Source organism: Grus americana, chromosome 3, assembly GCF_028858705.1.
Source record: "Grus americana isolate bGruAme1 chromosome 3, bGruAme1.mat, whole genome shotgun sequence".
Classification (NCBI taxonomy): Eukaryota; Metazoa; Chordata; class Aves; order Gruiformes; family Gruidae; genus Grus; species Grus americana.
Window position 1 is genome coordinate 109,887,776 of NC_072854.1, and position 18,543 is coordinate 109,906,318.

General features: G+C 42.7%; 1 protein-coding gene across 24 annotated transcripts in view; it reads right to left on the minus strand.

The window, feature by feature from the left end:
- Positions 1 to 18,543, minus strand: part of NRXN1 (neurexin 1) — a 735,823-nt gene that overhangs the window by 287,002 nt on the left and 430,278 nt on the right. The window contains exon 1 of one of the 24 annotated variants that reach the window (XM_054820732.1): positions 1,831 to 2,965. The exons of 20 other annotated variants lie outside the window; for them this stretch is intronic. In XM_054820732.1, coding sequence (XP_054676707.1) covers positions 1,831 to 2,071 — 241 coding nt within the window. In that variant the 5' untranslated portion in view covers positions 2,072 to 2,965. Of the gene's footprint in view, positions 1 to 1,830; positions 2,966 to 18,543 lie in introns of those variants that run through there. 3 more of the 24 variants (XM_054820731.1, XM_054820735.1, XM_054820733.1) reach the window with 3 other exon arrangements.

An 18,543-nucleotide genomic window follows, 5' to 3' on the forward strand; every position in this document is an offset into this window, starting at 1 on the left:
CTTTTCCCTTCATTCTTTTAGCCTTCCCTCAAATTAATAGCAAGCCCCTAAATGATATTCCCATCTGAGCAGAAATTGAAAGAATAATAAGCATATACATATACGTGCACACACATACATCTTTAATTTTCCCCTTTAAGCACATACAGTGCAGAACATGCAGCATTCTCTGTCTCGCACTGCCTCAATGCACTACAGAGGAGAGTGGTGGCCTCAATTTCTGTCTTTTTTTTTTTATTAGATCAGACGTCAAACTTTTTTTTTTTTTAATTAACAACATGCTTAAGAAAAGCCATATCTGTGCTCTCTGTCTTTTCTAGCAGGTGAGTATTAAAGGGTATTTAGCATACAGTGGGAATTTTCAGGTAAACAATACTATCTACTATGGTATCCACTAATGCTAGCATTGTTAATCACTGAAAAAAAATCCAATAAATCCCAACTACCTCGTGCCTGCAACTGGGTCATCTTGCACAGAGATGCAAAGGTTAAGTACAAGATCTGGTTTTTACTTCGCAAAGCTTGTAAACGACATCGCATGATCGTGCAAATGAAGCAAGGCAAGATGAGAAAATGAAGAAGAATGAAGCTGTATAACCTAATCAGAAGCCAACAAGGGTTTTTCTTTATCTTTTTTTCCTCCCTCGAAGACAAAGGGAGGCTTTAAATTCTTAAAACACAGTCTGGTGTTTCGCTTTCTTTTACAGCTTTTGGTAACGCTGAACATATGCATATCTATTTTGCATGTATTTAGGTACGGGTTCACGGAAGTATGCGTGCAAAAAGAAAGGGAAAAACTGTAACAGGGCTGTTTAAAGGGCACTGAAGCAGCTTCCTGTCACTTCAGAAACTAAGTACCGGAGCACCGTAATTCTTAAGCAAAATGTATTTGGACCTGAAAAGAATTTTATCTCCGTCCCCTTCCTGACCGCTACGGTGGACATTACTTCCCCTTCTCCGTGTCTAAACGCTCACTTCTTCCCCGATCCCCTGTATAATTAGCCGACCCTTGCTTCAGTTCATCGACTTTCGACCAAGGTAATGAATTGGAAGGAGCGTGATCATCACCAGCAATTTAAGCAACACACCGGCTCCCTCCCCGCCCCTCGCTCCGCGCCGGGGTCCCTCGGCGCCCTGCCCTGCCTTGCCGCGGCGCAGGACCACACACACCGGCCGCGGGGGCACTGTGCTCCGGCGTGGGTGTGGGGGTGTGGGGGTGCGGGGGTGTCCCCGGGCCGGGGCAGGGAAGGTGCCGGGGAGAGGGGGGCGAGGGCCGGCGCTGCCGGGGCGCTCCCACCCGGGAGCCGCGGCTCCGGGCGACGGAGGTGCCTCCGGGACGAGCTTTCCAGCCGGCTCCTTCTGCGGCGGGGTGGGGAGCGGAGGGGTGCGGGAGAGCCTCCCCTCCGCCGCCCGCCCCGCGCCCACCGACCCCGCCGGGGCTCCGCGGGGCGCGCAGCACGGGGACGCCGCCGGCCCCGGGGGATGCCCGGCAGCCCCGAGCTGCTCCGGCAGCGTCCTCCGCCCGTCCCCGCCCGGCTGGAGGCCAGCCGAGACCCCGCCGCGGCCCCCGCCCCACCCCGCCAGCTCCGCGCCGCCGGCGGCTCCTCGTCCCCGGGCCTGGAGCGGCGGGACGGGCCCGCACCCAGCCCGACGGGACCGGCCCCGCGGCCCCTCTCCCGCCTCCCCTCCGCTCTCCTCTTCCTCCCACCGACCGCGGCAGCAGCCCCGGCCCGCGGGGTCCCGGCAGCCCGCGCCTGACCTCTGCGGGGCGGGCGGCACGGCGCGGCGCACACCCGACCATGCAGGGTACCGAGCGGCTTCCAAACCCACCGTGTCCGCCTCGCAAGGAAGCTGGTGACCTGTAGATAGCGATAGGCACTGAATGATGTTTGCTGCTGCCATGGAAATGGTGAATGTGGTGAGCGCCCAAACTGGAGGCGCCCCACGCCACCCCAAGGAGGCCGCTGAGAGTGAGCGGGACTATCCAGAGCAGGGCCAAGCGGCCCCCGGCGCTGCTGCTGCCGCTGCTGGCGGGTCCCGGCTCCGGGCTGCCCCTGAGGAGCCCCCCCATCCTCCGGTGCGCGGCGAGCCGGCCCGCGGCGTCCTCGGGAGGAGCGGCAGCCACAGCAAGGGAGGCAAACTTTGGACAGAGGCGCGCTCGCACACACGCACAAGGCGCTGGCTGCAGCTCACCGCACCAGGCGAGCCATCTCTTCCCTTTGGGAAAGCTTATGAGGATCCTTTTCTCCAGGTCTTCTTCTACCCAACACAATCCGAGACATAGTCAGAGGCGGAGAATCCAGGCAGTTCAGAGCCTTCGGAAAGAGGTGGAAGAGGGGAAAAGCTCCGCGCTCAAACAATCGCTAGTTTCAGCTTTCCCGGGGCTGGTGCTCATTAACAATACTCCACAGCTGCAAGGGCTACGAGAGTGCCAAGCATTCCCCCATCCTCAGTAATCCACAGTGTAGCCAATCATGCCACATTTCTGCTAAGAAAGAAAAAAGGGGATGCCACTCCATCAGCCAGCGCTGGGAAAGCAGAGAAAAATCAAACTGCTGCTCTTCCCTCCATTCATCTCCAAACTGGTGAGCCCTCACCGAGCGAGCTCTCTCCCGGCGCGCACACACACACTCGCGCGCACACACACACATTCACACACACTCGCACACGCCGCCAGACAATAATCAGGCTGCTCCGGCAATCTCAGTGGTCTGACTATTGACAGTAATACCCGAGGATGTTTTCAGGGAGAATAGTGCACCCTTATGAAAGAAGGCAGGAAAAAAAAAATAAATAAAAATAACCATGCTTGCGGAGAGCAGGGCTATGCAAATCTGCAGTCTCCAAACAGCAAATCGCTGAAGCTTGGATGCAATGCAGAGGACGAGCCTATGTTAAAGAGGGAGGCTGAGTTCAGCTCCCACACAGTCGCGCTGCCTCTCCTCTGCCTTTCGGGAGCCGCGCGCTGCCAGAACATGGCTCGGGCGGTGCGGAGGACACACACACGCCGCTCTTCCCCACCCGCCACCCATCCGCGCCGCGGAGTCAGCGGCACGGCGGGAGCGTTTCCCCTCCTCTGATAGTTCAGATGTACCAGTGTCTTGAAAAAACACTTTCATCTTAAAAAGAACGATTTCGGGTCTTTTAATTGGCCTAAACTTCGCCCATCAGATGTTTCCCCCTGTCTGTTCGAGCATCGGCTTTGATTATCCGGGAATTACACACACGGCGCCTAACAAAGAGTTACCGGGTTGGGGTTTTTTTCCGGCACTACTCAACTGCCGCACCTCGGCTGCCCACCGCAGACGCGGCCGCAAACTGGGCTGAAAAAAAACGTTTCTGGGATGAGTTCCCCCCCCGCCCCAGCTGCAGGGCGGCGCCGGCAGCGCCCGCATCGCCCCCATCGCCCCCCAGGTGCGGGGCCCCGCAGCGGCGCTCGCCTCGCGCCGCGCACCCACGCCTGCCCCAAAAACAGCGGGAAGGGCTACTTTACCCTCCCACACCTCCCCCCCCACCCCCTCCAGCCGAGGGTGGGAGATGTCACGATTAAAAGCGAAGGTCTGCATTCAAAGGGAAAACGTTTCACCCCTCGGCGGGTCCTGCGCCCCCCCCCGGAGGCAGCCGCGGGAGGCGCAGCCCCTGCAGTACCGCACCTGGGCACAGCAGGGTGTGTGAGCCGCACGCTGCCGGCTCTCCTCTCTGTCCCCCTCCCTCCCTCCCCCGTTTCCAGCCTGCCGTAGATCTTGTGCCATGCCTTCAGCAGCATGAGATCATGGGTGCGGGGTGCGGATGCGTGAAAGGGAGAGGGCGAGCAGTGGGTGTGAGAATGCTTTTTTATACATTTCGCCTTAATTTAAACGAAAACCACCGCAGTTTGCTGAGGCACTTTCTAATTCACAGGGATGGAAGGGAAGTCACAACCCTTACTCAGCTGCGTAGGCTTAGGAAAGAGAAAGGCGTTTCGCCTTAGCTCGGCTCAACCCAGGGCGGATTGCTTCCCCCGGCGAGGAGAAACGCCCTCCATCGCGGGGTTGTGCCGGGGACCGCACACGGCGACGAAAGGACCCCCGAAACCCCCGGCGCAGGGGCGAGAAAGCGGCACCTCCTGCCCTGCCCCGGGGGCGGTGCGTTTTACTCCCCTCCCCGCCCAGACGCACCGCACCGCAGCCTCGCCGCGTACTCAAAAGTTTTGCGAAGACGCCGAGGTAAATTGTAAAAAAGCTCATAACGCATAGCGATGAAAGGACTCAAGGGAATACAAAAATCCCCACAGGCTTAGCTTCGTGGAAGTGCACATACGCGCTGGAGGAAGCCCGCAAGAGAGGGAGAGAGGCGGCGGTGCGGGCTGCTTCCCCGGCAGGTCCCCGCCAACCCAGCACCGCACGCCGGCCCCGGGGGAGCGGTCCTCGGGGACAAGGGCTTGTCCTCTACCACCCCCGACTTGCCCCAGGGAAAGGCAGCTTATAAGGAACTCAGTGACTTTTCCAACCTGTCTCCAGAAGCCTTAGTGTTAAAAGAAGTAAGAAACCCTAATTTTCCAAACTATCAGCTTGTAACTGCCATGCACTGTCACCTTTTTAAAAATAAAGCACAAGAAATTCCCTATGTTTCAGAGTTAAGGAAAGAAGGAAAAATGAGAGAAATCTTAAAGAAACGTCAGTCCGGATTCGCAACTCTCCTAAAATTAAAGCCCCTGATATATATTTCCTGTTCATGCAAGAAATACGTGTTAGAAACTTTATCCATAAATACCACTAGGTTTTCTATCAATCTGACTCAGGAAACGAAATATTTCAGTCAGTCACTGGAACCAGTTTTTCAGTAAACTGTTCACACGTTGCCGCCGTTTTAGAAACATGCAGTAGTTAACTGACTGTTCTTAATGATTCTAGACATCCTACAGACGAGTAACTTAAAATTGTTATCACTTCTCTGAAATAGGAAGCTGGTATTGCCAACCATGTAACGATACGGTTGGCAACACGGTTGTTCAGATACAAGTTCAGCTGGCAAGTCCTGCCCAGACTAACTTCTGCTCGGCTCTTTTAAGGCCTCCATCAAGTGTTCTGCTACCTTTAGTGGGAGTTTCCCAGCTGGCATCCAGCAACGCATGGCTGGCACCCCATCGCGGCATTCCCCTTAGGTGTAACTTTGCAACAGAGGCTTTCCACAGATCCCTTCCAGCCGGAGCATAGCTTATTCAACTTTGGTTGAAGTACGCTTTGGTGTGAATTCAGTAGGACTTTGTGTAAGCGTTCTTCTCTGTGTTGTTGGGTATGTTTGTAGCTTGAGCACCTTAATCTAAATTCTGACTCCATCTGCCATCTACTGTGTCAGGGAGGCCTAAAGTGCTTCAATACCAAGGACAAATGAATAAAATGTTTAGGTACTTCGTTTAATATTTTACCGAAGATAAAAAGGGCGTTTAAGTGCTCGGCATTATTAAATGTGTACTATTTATGCAGTGCACACACATAACAGACACTAAAGTTTCTAGTTTAAATCTGTGTTTGGAGACTACTTAGAGAAGTTTTTTTATGAGATATATTATAATGGGTCATTTTTAGGTGTTTCATTATGATGTTAAACACTGCTTAGGGACTGTCAAATTAATGGATTATTTTGCTGCTGCATATCCAAACCAAGAGTTGAGGACACAAAGGCCAATCTCCACAAAGCGATTTAGGCCCTAACTCTCATTTAAGTACCCGGTTAAAATGTGAATGGGGAGACTGATGCCTAAGTAGGCATCCCTTTCTGGATCTGGCAATGTGCTCAGCACCTTGTGTGGACTAGCTCTAATTTTAATAACATTTGACATTTTCCTGGCTCTGCACTCTGAACCACAGAGAGAAACAAGAGGGGGGACTATCCACCTTCCAGGGAGGAGAAGGGTGATCTAATACAGCACACAGGTGAGAAATGGGGAGAATTAATTTGCAGAAAATACCATAAAAAGATTGAAAATGGAAAGGATAACAGGAAGGGGGAAAGGAAGGTGAAGAAGGAAGTGTATATGAAAGCAAGCGAAAGGCAGATGGGGACAGGAAAGCAAAAGAAGGAAATTCCAGGAACTAAAATCCTCTCCTGCTCAGTTTTTTGTGATAAGAGCAAGCACTTCTTTCCAATTTGAAGCAAATCTTGGTAGTCAGATACTTCTAGTCTTTTCATGTTTTATTTAAAAAGCTTAATTGGGTGTCTTAGCACTCAGAGTTAAGCTTTTTAATGAAAAGTAAAAGTTAAAAGCATCTGCAAGTAAACATTATGAAAACCAATGGTAAGCAGCATTTCTTATTTAAAATACTTTCTTTTTTACCCCCTGCTGACATAAGAGTGAGTATGAATCTTTGTTAGCTGAGGACTAGCTGAAGTTGGTTTTAATCCCCAAGGGCGCAGAATCATGTGCACATCAACGTCGTGGTATCAGTCTGTGAAGGTTCACTCTAAGAAGGCAGAAGTGGTACAAAAGAAGGCAATAAGCAAGTTTGTGTAAACAAATAAATGCCCCTTTGCAGGCATAGCAAATAAAGTGTGAAAATAAACTACAGTGTACACAAGGTAGTTTTTAGTATTTTGGAAGCTTAACTCAGTGAAGCTAATTTAATGGGGGTTTTAACCCCATTTAACACTTACCCTGTGTAGGTCACATGGGTAGGAAATGTGACTTTTAATCAAGTTACTTCCACCAAATGAATTCTGTTAATACCAGTGGGTTCCTAAGTTTATGAGCAAGAATATCCCTAATTGTAAAAACACATCTTTTCCTGGCTTCCTCTATAATGCCATTATCCTATAAACACCAAATGCTCCTAAACAAGATTTATACAAACAAAACAAGTACTTCCATGAGTACAATTTACATTACTTCCTCGGATAAAATCAGATGCTTCTTGCTGGTACAACCATATCTTTCTACACCCTGATTCTCGTCAATATAGCTGTATCAGTTAAGATGAACAACTTGGGCAACACCAGCAAAACTTAAGTGCAGACCATGCCTTAGGCCAGCAGAACTTGTCACTTAAACTCAGGGCTCCTTTAGGTTAAGCGCTGCCTTATGCAACCAGACTTTTCCAGCCACCTCTTTTCTGCAGAGCTTTGTGTTGCAACATCCACTCCTAAACTCCTGAAGCTCAAGTGATGTTCAGCAAACTCGGGCAGAAAAAAACCCTCCGCAAAGATGTAACGGTATTACAGGGAATACTATTAATGAACACTTTAACACACTTCCCGTGTTCTTCTGTTAGAGCTTTTCTCCACTACCGGCTATGGAGTCTCACTTCATTTGAAAACCTGTGGACGTTTTGTGATTACAATTAAGCAGGCTAGAATTTATGTTTATCCATCCTACAGACAACGGCCCAGAGAATAAAACATTCAAGTTAATGTTTCCACTTACTGCTATAAACTGCTAAATTTAAGTACCTATACACAGGATCTCCCAATACCACAAACATCTGATTTTCAGACATTTCAATGTCTGGTAACATTGGAGGTGTTAATTTTCCTCTTTTAAACAACAGAGAATGTTTCTTTCAAAAGCCAATGAATTGCAAGATACTGAACGAAGGCCTGTCATCCGTGTAACTGTGGCCACTTTGTGTCCTACCACTATGTAAACTTAGGGCAGACACTCTTTACTTTAGAAAGGAAGCCAAAAAAACCTTATCATGTGAACTACTTGGAGACTTGGAAGGTAAAAAGTATAATTCTAGGAGAGATGGATGCAGTATTTATGCAGTCATCAAATAGACAGAAATTCAAATTTTTGGTGATCATGTAAAAAAAAAAAAGAGTTTACAATGGAAATACTCAGGCTGCTTTCTCAGTAGTGCTGCTATTCTCCGTATATGTATAGTTCAAAATAAATCCTGGTACAGTTAATAAGTCTTCTGTCCATAAATCTATCCATCCAAATAGGCTTAAATCTTCATAATAAATGTTTCTTGACTCTGTGTGTATAAAGACAGAAATAATCTCTTTCTCTCTGTCCGTTTCTGTCAAAAGCAAGCTGATTTTTATTTTGTTTCATTTTATTGAAACCACGCACATAAGCCAGATCCCTTCAATATGGAATAGAAGGGGCTGATAGGAGAACATTTTCCAATAGGGAATTTTGACTCTGAAAGGAAGCTCCCTCTTGGTCTGCAATAGCCCTGGCTGGTCCATCAGTCCTCAGGGCACTTTGCCAAGTCCATCTACCATTACTTGTGTTAGCCCTGGTGTGACCTGCCTCGAGGAGGATGGCTCATACTCCACCGGGAGCTGTCTTTTGCTGGCTGCCAGTGCTGCAATGCCATTTAATTTCATATTTTCTTTTCTTTTCTTTTTTTTTTTTTTTTGGTCTAACTTTGCACAAAGGGTGCTAACGCTTTGGCTAGGTTCCCCTTTTCATTCCAATATAAAGCCACAGGAATTAAGGCCAAATCCACATGTATATACGTGGAGGTATTTAAGAGATTTGTAGCCCTGTATCAAGCAGGGCAGGCTGTACTCATGTTCTCTCTGGACTACTGCATGAGCAGTTAATTCTATGGGCAATTAGACTGCTGCAGAACCTGCAAAAGTCTCTCTGATTTCTACCAGTGCTGCCGCAGGAATTGGCACTGCATTGCCGCAGAAAAGAGAGATCCCTGACTACAGCTTAAATGCTACTAATTTGAACTCCTCAGCAAATACTCCAGCTAGGGACAAAAAAAAAAACCACCACAAAAATAGGTTGCAAATTAGTCATCAAGAAGTTTGATGAGATCAGTGACAGATGCCAATAACGGAACCCAGCATTGTGCTCTTTTGCATCCTGTACAAGCACACGAAGTATATGCAAAGTCTATTTGTTTAGAACGGCCTCCAGAAATAGGAAAAGTGTGTGTGTTGGGTTGTTTGCAGCTCTTAGTACAGCTTACCATACATAATACCTGAAATATTAAATGCCATGTCAGGGCTGAGCTCACACTAGACTTAAAGTGCAACGGCCCTAAAATGGGGAAATTGAGTTTAAAGATCTTGCAAGGCAAAGTTGATTGCCTTTTTTTTCTTTTTTTTTTTTTTTTTTGGTGATAGCCAGGAGAGCCCTAAATGATGTTTGTGGAGTGCCTAAAGTTAGTAACAGTCAGGAGTGTATTTTTAAGCAGATTTTCCTGAGAGGATTTCTAAGATATCACCCATCATGATTCATGACCGTCACCCCACCCCCTCCCTTCCTGGCCTTGGTGGAGAAGAGGACGTACAGTGGAGTTCCACCTCCAGCCTTCCCTGAACGCCGTATCATCCTGTAACGATACTGGCAAAGAAAGGGGTAAGGTACAGCCTGCTGCCGTTCTGCCCACTCTTCAAGCCCCATACATGGCTTTCGACTCCAGACAGCAGCACTGTTACAAATCAGCTGTAGCAATAACTGACTTTAAAAAGCAGAGTTGCAAGAAGATGGCATTAACTTTTTGCATTCATAACTTTAAAATGTCCAAATAGTTAGCTTTAAGCATCTTTCTTTCTTTTTTCCCCAGAAAAAGTGTCACCGTTGTGCAGAAACTGTATTTGTTCGTAGTGCCAAGCAAATTTTCTATAGTTGAGTTATGAACCTCTGAAAATACAGGTTTAAAATGGAAATGCTGACACAATCTTAAATGTAGTGGCACAAATACTGCCACTACAATAATCCTTGTAATCTAATATATTAGCCCTGGGGGGATGGAGACTCAATTGCTGGTCTCAGACAGCCTTTCTGAGGCTCAATTCAAATTGCATAATTATTCTACATCCTCCAAGTTCTTTAAAATACATTTCAAATGCAGTATTGTACATTCCAAAATATTTGTTCTTCAGAGATTGATTTGACTTTTTTTTTTCCACTTTAAAGAGATATATGACCTCAGAGGCATGTGAAAAATCATTAATCAAGTTTGTACTGTGTACCACTCTTTTGTGTGTGAAAGACTTACTTTTTTTTCCAGATTTCCTCAGTTATGTTGCCAAGATGATTCCCCTAGCGAGCCATGTGTTTATCTTGACAGGTGTTAGTGAGATCTGCGGAGTCTCAGTGGAATTGTTACTGGTTGCTTTGAGGTACAGTAGAAAACATTAAGTCTGCAAACTAATGAACTTACCTTATTACATTCTAAATAAAATAAACCACAGAGTAAGTTGGATTAATCTACTAATGCCTTTCTAATGAAGCTTTTATTGGGCATATGGTGTGGTCTTGCTATTTTCCTCATATGGCTAGAACAAGCAAAAACTCAAAATAAAACCTGCATGTATCTCTTCTGTTATATACTAGTATCAAAAGCTCACCATCACAATTATTTTCAGATTGCTATTTTGCTAGCATAACCTTTGATTGTGATTTGCAAGACTAAATGGATTTAAAAAAAAATTAAAAGCAATCAGATTAAAAAAAGAAACAGGAGTCGCCACTGATAGGAGAAGAGGAAAATACAACTTCTGCTGTTGTTGCTAGGGGAAAAATATCAACCAGTGCTGCTAACTTATAATTACTTTAAAATGCATTCTGTGACCTGTCCTGACAATGTCAGGGAATCATTAACCAAATATTGTAACTTCTGAAGTAAAATAATCATTCCTTAGTTACAGTCCATTAGTGTTTTCCAGCCCTGAGCTGTATCACACTGTATTTTTGTAATGCATATTAGAAGCAATAAAACAATAGGGGCTTTTAACAAAAAAAGAATGAGTTTTAAGCAAGGTGAAACAAGATACCATCGTTTTCAGCCAGCTACGCCTTTCGCTTTTAATTGTCATTTTCTGCCTGTATACAAGATCAGAACACAAGAAAAAAACCACTCTTTAGCAACATACATCTTCAGGGAACATGCTGCTGAATTTAGGTATAAACCCGTAACAGGATCTCAAAGAATAGCAGTATCTCACATACTTCAGCTTTGATACATTATTTCAAATCCTTAGTTTCCTTTTTTCAGTTTTCTACATAAAGTTTTGCTCTGCTTCCATATTTGCAAGTGCCCATTTGAGACAAAAAGATCTTTTCATAGCCAAACTCTCCCCTCCCTTTATTTACTTCAACACAAATTAGCAGCCAAGTTTTTGTAGAGGATAAGAAAATAGATACAGTGAAAACAGAGTGAGAACAGAGTTTTTCTTTGCTTCAGCACCAGCAACCAGAAACAGTATGAAAGCAATGGATCATGAAGAAAAGCAATTTCCTACTTCAGGGATTAAGCAATGCTCTCTTTTGTAATGTTAAATGAAAGTTCTAGTTATTTTTTTTCAAGTTATACTGATTTTTTCCCCCAATTTAAATAAATAGTCACTAGAGAAGCTCCAGCAGAGTCCCAAAACCATCACTTTCTAGCCAATCGATAACACAGATAAAACCCTTCATGTTGTACTTCTTTGAGCAGGTCTATTGATAGGGCAAGAAACACTAAGCTACTACAGAAGCCAAGATAATTAACTTAACGAGGGAGAATATCTGGTGTTACATGCGTTCTGTTCTTTTCCTAAGGACAAATATAGGGGATTCTAATAGAGAAAATACACAGACTTTTGAGGAAGCATTCAAATAAAGACAGCTACCTACATTTTACTGTCACAGAACACATCTCTCATCCAGTGACACCACAAAATTAACTGCCTCTGTGATCATACATGCCTGGACTATCAGGTGGTGTGCCGTACCCACACCTAAAACATTATCTTACACTTCCCTTTGGTCGTATGGAAAAGATGGAAGTTCAACTTCTGCCTCTGCCACAGCTTTTCAGCGCAACCTCGGGCAAATCACTGCAAACCATTAGTCACTCAATAGCTAATTGACAAGCTAGGTCAACGTTATCAGTCACAAGGATAAAGATTATTAGCATGAGTAAGGCTTGGTAGAATTACACCCTTCACACCAATGCTGAAAGGTTTCAAAGGCTTTCATCTTCAAACACTATTAAACAGCGCATTGCAGGATTAAGTCTTCTACACCTACAAGTTTGTATCTATAAAGCTCTGACAAGAACATTGTGTGGCGTTGAAGCCAATACTGTGTTTAAAGCACTTTGAGATGGCTTCATGATAAAGGCCAATGTTTATAATAATTATGGATGCGTGGGCCTCCCTCAGTTTTTATACACAGATAAACGGGAATCCTGTAAATATCTGATCAACTCTGCTTAATGGGACGACTTGCGTGAAAAAGGATTGTCACTGCAACGAGACTTTGTTGGACCAAGCTCGTTCTCCTTAGCATATATGCAAATAATAATACCTGCAACTATCAAGAGATTGGAAACAGAAAATCATTTAATTCGTACCTGTGTTTTGGGTTTTAATGAATTACATTAAAAATTTCCCTAGCTACAAGAAGACACCTGCTATATAATTAAAATGAAGAGTCACAACCAACTTATCTTTTAAAAACAGGTTGTAATAGGAAAGAAAATGCAAGACTTCTCAGCTGCAACTTTATGTCTCTATCAAAACTTGCCTAATTTTACCTATTTATTTCAGTGCATAATAAAAGATGTACTCAGAGAAAAATATACGATGCATACATATTTTTAAAGGCTTAGAAAGCTAGCAGTTTTATTTTAATGCCCTTGGATCTATTTTTGTTTCCAACAAGTAAAATGATAAGAATGGGGCCTTAAAAAGGATAATGGTCTGAAACTCTCTCTTTGAATCTTTGCACATGCTAAAACGATCATAAATTTCAACAGAAAATATGGGCGCACTGCTGGCCATCTTCGGTTACACAGTTCAGCATTACCGCCCAGAAAAGTTAGGGGTTTGTTAGGAAGTTTTCAAAACCCACCATATTGAACCACTAGCCTATAATAGCTCTTCCACATTTAACAGGATGTCAGTTCCTGGAGCTGTTTTTCCTTTGATGCACACAAAGTGCTGCGAGTAATTTTAATCAGAATTATGCCATGCACCGGAGGAAGACAATCACATAATATGAATTATCACGGTTTTTCCATATCCCTGCCTCTTGCAGAACTGTTGTTTTGTTAGCGGAGTTGGTACTGTATATGCCACTGATTTGTGTCTTTGTTTAAAAAAAAAGCTTAGTACTAGTGTAGTCCTTCTCATCCAGATATATCAAAGCGCTTTATAAAGCAGTGAAAGCAGTGGAGCTGGGAAAAAAACTTGCAGTGAAACTTTTTTTTTCATTTGGTAACATGAAAAGGCCTCAAATGATTTGTAGTGAAAAATAAAGGAACCACATTATGAAAATTAAAGAATCACATTTAAAAAAAAGATTTAATTTTAAAAATGATGTTGTCTTTCATAACTGTGCTCTTGGTTTAAAAAGAACTCAATGCCTTTTCTTTGTCACTATTTTTAGTTGTGATTGAATAAATCTTCTCTCAAATATTTTCTTTTTACAACTGCCTCTAAACCTAAAATTTGTTAATTACTATAGCTCAAATCAGGGCATTTTGCTCAATAAAACGCCTTCTAAGTAATCCCCAAAAAGTCTTCACCTTGTTTTCACTCAATTCCTACTCAAGGAATTCAAAAGTACTGAAGGAAGATTAAATATTAGGATATAAACTTACAGTACTTGGTACTAAGAACCTCAGTTTCCATTTACTTTGCTCCTGTAAGCTAGCTTTAATGAAAATATAATTGTTTTACCCTAAATATTAATCACGGTTGCCAGATTTAAACTTAGTTAAACTTAGCAACAGAGGTCAGTGTGAGATGTGTGCCCACCAGCTGTGCTAGGTCAAGTGGTAGGAGACAAACCCTCTGTGTCAAGCACCTAACAGGGATACAGGCTGTGCATTGGGTACCTGACAGGGCACGTCCTCTACATTTTGTTGCATAAAAGGGGGATGTGCCAGCCTTCAATCACATAACCTAACACAAAACTTGGGACCGGGATCCCTATTTCTTGCCTTCCCACTGTAGCAGAAAGCAGCATTTGCAGTTGCATGGTATGGGACAATGAGCGACCCTCCTTTGGCTAAGAGTGAACCACACCAGAATTACAATCCCACAAAAGGTTTATGAATTACAATGGCCGCAAGAGCAATGCTCATATTGCCACACACTTTCGAGCTCTGATATGCATGCTGTGGTTGAAAGCCACAAAGTGAGAGTTGAAGGACAGGTTGTTCCATGGTTTCAGCCAACATCCCATTGTCCTGAATGGAATTTACACGAGCCAAAGACCTGGACGCTACCTTAGTGTTAAAACATTCCAGCAAAAACAATACGAGCTATAAATTATTAGAAGCCATTTTTAATTCTTACCTACTTCACACTAATGATAAATTTATCATTAATGCAAAAAGAGATTTAGAGCAATGTTTATGCCATTAAAATAAATATTCATTAGATATGCAGTATATCCCGCAAGTGCATTTGCTTCTTGTGGAATTCCTCCAGAACACTGTATCTATATACAGTATAATATAATTATGTTTCACTGGTATGAGCTATTGAATTGCACAGGGGGAAATCGCTTCCAAGCTTAAAAATTTCTGAAGTAACTTCTCTAGTCAAGATGGGCTTCAATTATACAACTCAGTATATGAAAGTTTTTTGATATATAAAATGTATCATTGTTAGTTTGCACTTCTTTCATTTTTTTCATCAAAGGAGATTTATAATGTGTAAGCAATACAGTAAAGGCTTTCTTCCACTAAAGAAGCTCAGAAATAAGCAGATTCACAAGATTAGTTTTCCAGGAGGAAAATTCTAATTATGCATTTGAAGAAGTTTGCTTCTTCCTTTCCAGTACTGCTACAGTTCGGGAAAATGTTGGTTGTAAATATGACTAGCAGCAGGGAATTTCTGCGTCACTATTCAATACAGACCCAGGTGGTAAACAGCAGTTAAGTTTTTGTTAATTTATTTAGAATCTCTAGTTTAATCTCTTCATATGAAAAGGACAAACTGCTGTTCCACTGAGGTTTCTGGTCACAGTGATGAGATCAGCAGATACTTCATCAATGGTTAGCCATAGATCCATAAACCTCACTAGGAAATTTTCTGACCTAGGACTGAGAAAACCCAGAGCATTTACACAAACCTGGCCATTAATCTGCAATGCATGATTTCTCTCCTGATAAGAAAAAGTACCAAATTTTCAGTGGTTGATGAATAGGATGAGTCAAGCACTCTGAAATTAGTAAATGTTGATCACTCATATCTTGTTGTGGTAAACAGCAAAAGTATTTTTCTTCAAGATGAGGACTTCTTTTCCGTATCTTTTCAGTTGATCAGTCTTCGATAAGCCTTGATCATATTTATCTAATAGATACGTGGGAGGGTAAAATGATCAGTACTTTTCTCTTTAGTTGCCTAGTTTTAGCGTGAGCCTCCACGCTTAAACGTGGTTCAGGGTGACACCGTGAGTCGGCATCTGCTCACAGCATATTGGAATGTACAAACACAAGTATAGCCTGCAACAATGTGAAGTAATTCTTCCCTTCGGCTCAGCATTAGAAAGCCTCAGCAGGAATACCAGGTACAAATTTGGACATCGCACTCCGGGAAGACATGAGCCAATTGAGAGAAATGTGAGGAGAGCAACATGACCAGAGTCTAGAGAATACAAGCTGCGATAAAGCTTGAAAGAATTAGGCTAGAGAGGAGACAACTGAGATGGAACATGATAATAGCCTTCAAATACATGAAAGACTGTTTCAAAAGAATAAGGAAATAACCTGTTCTCAATAAAAATGATGGGTAGGACAAAAAGAAATGTGCTAAAATTGCAGCAATTAAGATTCAGAGTAGATATTATGAAAACCTTCTCAACAGTAAGGATAGGGAAGCGCTATAAAAGATCACCTAGAAGACGGTGGAGTCTGCACTGTTAGAATTATTTCAGAACAGCACAGACACAAGTCTTTCTAGAACTACTCATATATAATTATCTTTTTGGGACTGGGATGATGTCCTGCAGTCCCTTTCGTCTTTATATTTCAATGAATAGGACTCCTGCATGCAGTCATTTGTGATGGAAATTGTTAACTGAAGAAATGAAAGTATTCTCCTCTGGGCCTCCCCTTGTCCAGAGTTGGTGCAGAAATAAGTAGGAGTAAACTTTTTATCAACGCCCTCTTTTGCCCCATATGTGATGTTACTAGAGATGACAGGTCTATTTGTCTGTTTGAAGCATTTCTTAGAAAACAAAAATGAGAATAACCAACCTTATCTAGGCCAATAATAAACAAATGAATAGGAAAGCAAATATCGCTTCACCTTGAATTCCTCTTCTAGATCACAAAACAAAACAACTCCAAATGAATTCAAGAAAGAAAAAAATACATCAAGCACAAAGATTTTAGATGAGTAGAAAAGAAATTGCATCATCCCCTTTTGGTTTTAGAAGAATATCCTGTGATATATGAACTTTCAGCTGACATACACATGTACGTAGACACATGTGTGTGTACTTGCCAGCTTTTAACACTGACAAAAATTGTCATGATTAGACCTTATTTCCTAAGGCTGGTCCATATTCTTTACTGTGACCTGCTACACGCATGAGATTCAAACGCTGTCGTGCTCCTGGACTCAGTGGGCTCAACAGTATTCATTAAATAGTTTGTTCTCATGGGATTTAACCTGTAATCATCCTATTTAGGAAAACTTCTAGTTTCAAACCTTTTTAATTCTCTACTGAATTACAATATTTTATTGAATAATATTCTCAACATTGTGCTCTAAATGATTTTTTTTCTGTAGCTTACCCCTGAGTGGTTCAGATAGTTGGATACCATGGTGTCCTATTTGAACTTATCTGCAGCCACTTACATGTGCTAAAAGAAGAAGCGCCCAGTGAACAGATTTGGACAGCTGTGCATGAAACTTTCAAAAGTTAACTGAAACATGACTGAAAGAACTTACTTTAAGATTTCAAATTAAAGCTTGAGTAAAATTTGCTTGCAATAGCTATGAGGGAGAAAACTGTAGTCTCGACACAGGAGAGGGTTAGGATTATGATCTATTGTTACTGAGGATAAGAAGGAGTAGAAATTCCCTGTCTCTTCCTAAAGTTATGTCTCTGTAAATCTCCGTCTGTTACATCCTTGACAAGTCACCTAATATTTATCATTTCCTCCTCTCCCTAGGAAGCTGCACTGATGTGAAGAGTGAGAGAGTATCTCCAGAGCAAGTTCTGCTGCTTACATCCCCATTTGGAGAAGACTTTGCTAGCATGTAAAGTATCTCAAGATTTGTCCATCATATATTAAATTCATTAGAGATCATCATGACTATTGAATTTCTTTTCAGCAGGACACTCTCTTGTCAGTAATTCCCCAACCACTGTTCTTCAAAGAAACAGTTTCCTTTGATCCATATTGTAACTGAATCCCTACAAATTAAAAATAAACCTGTTGCAGCTCATTCCTCCACTGCTGATAGCTGCATTTCCATTCAAAAAAAATTATCTCAAACTATACTTCTCAAGCATGTGAGTCTTTCCTGACACCTTTTGCGTTACTTTCCTGCTTCATAGTACTTTTCTGCAATTTTCTAAATATGGATTTAAAAACAATTAATCCTGCTTTACGGTTCTGTTCCAGAATCTTCATCAGCATAATACATCTAGAAAATATAAAGCATCTAAATAATACAAGAATTGTGATGAAAAAAATGAGAAGAGTTGGATAAAAATAAACCTCATTATTATCTAATCAAATTCACAGCTGCAATGTCATACCCATCAAACTCAAGAATCAGCATCACTAGAGGAATGTGAAAAACCTATCCGATAGGATGCCATCACAAGATCTAGGAAATACTGAACAGGTATTGAAGGGATGTGCAGAATGTAGAACCAGAGAGTGAAAAGAAGCAGAGGATCCAGAAACAGAAATCCACAATATAATATAATACAAAATAAAAGCTAGGAACATTTGACTTACCCAAGCAACTGCAGAATATATGATAGCAAAATCTGGTCATTCACAATTATTGATTCTTTTAATATACTTATGAGAGAGATGTTTAAATTTAGTGCTGGCTGATCTTCTTGAAAAGGAAAGTGAACCTTTTCCCATCATATTTCAGAAAAGCTTCAGGACTGAAATGGAATACATTTCAAATGGAAAGATCAAAGTTATCTTGTTCCATCCCAGAAGACACAAAGTTAAAGAAATTATTTTATTCTAGAAGTGTTCTGATCCTGATTTTTTTGAACATAGGAAGCTTGAGTTTTTGCCAAGATGCATGAAAAATTATACAGTTTCATTGATTCATAACTGTACAACTATATATAATCTTTGCTTACTGCTCTTGAACAAGGATAATATTTATGTCATTATTTTCCTTCTGGTTTTCAGCAAGCCAAGCATCACTTGTTTCAACAGAACATTGTTGTGGGTTGCTTTTCTCTCCAAATACATTTTCCAGTGGATCGTATTTAAAAAAAAAAAAAAAGAAAAAAAAAAAAGACAACACAAACCCAACCAAACAAGCAAAGAGACCCTCCAAAACCACCACCACCAAACTCCCCCCAGCAGTACAACTAGGCTGCATTGCTTACCCTCCTACCAAAGCAAGGCTTCTCTGCCTTCCTCAGGATTCATCTAGCCTGCGTGGTGAACA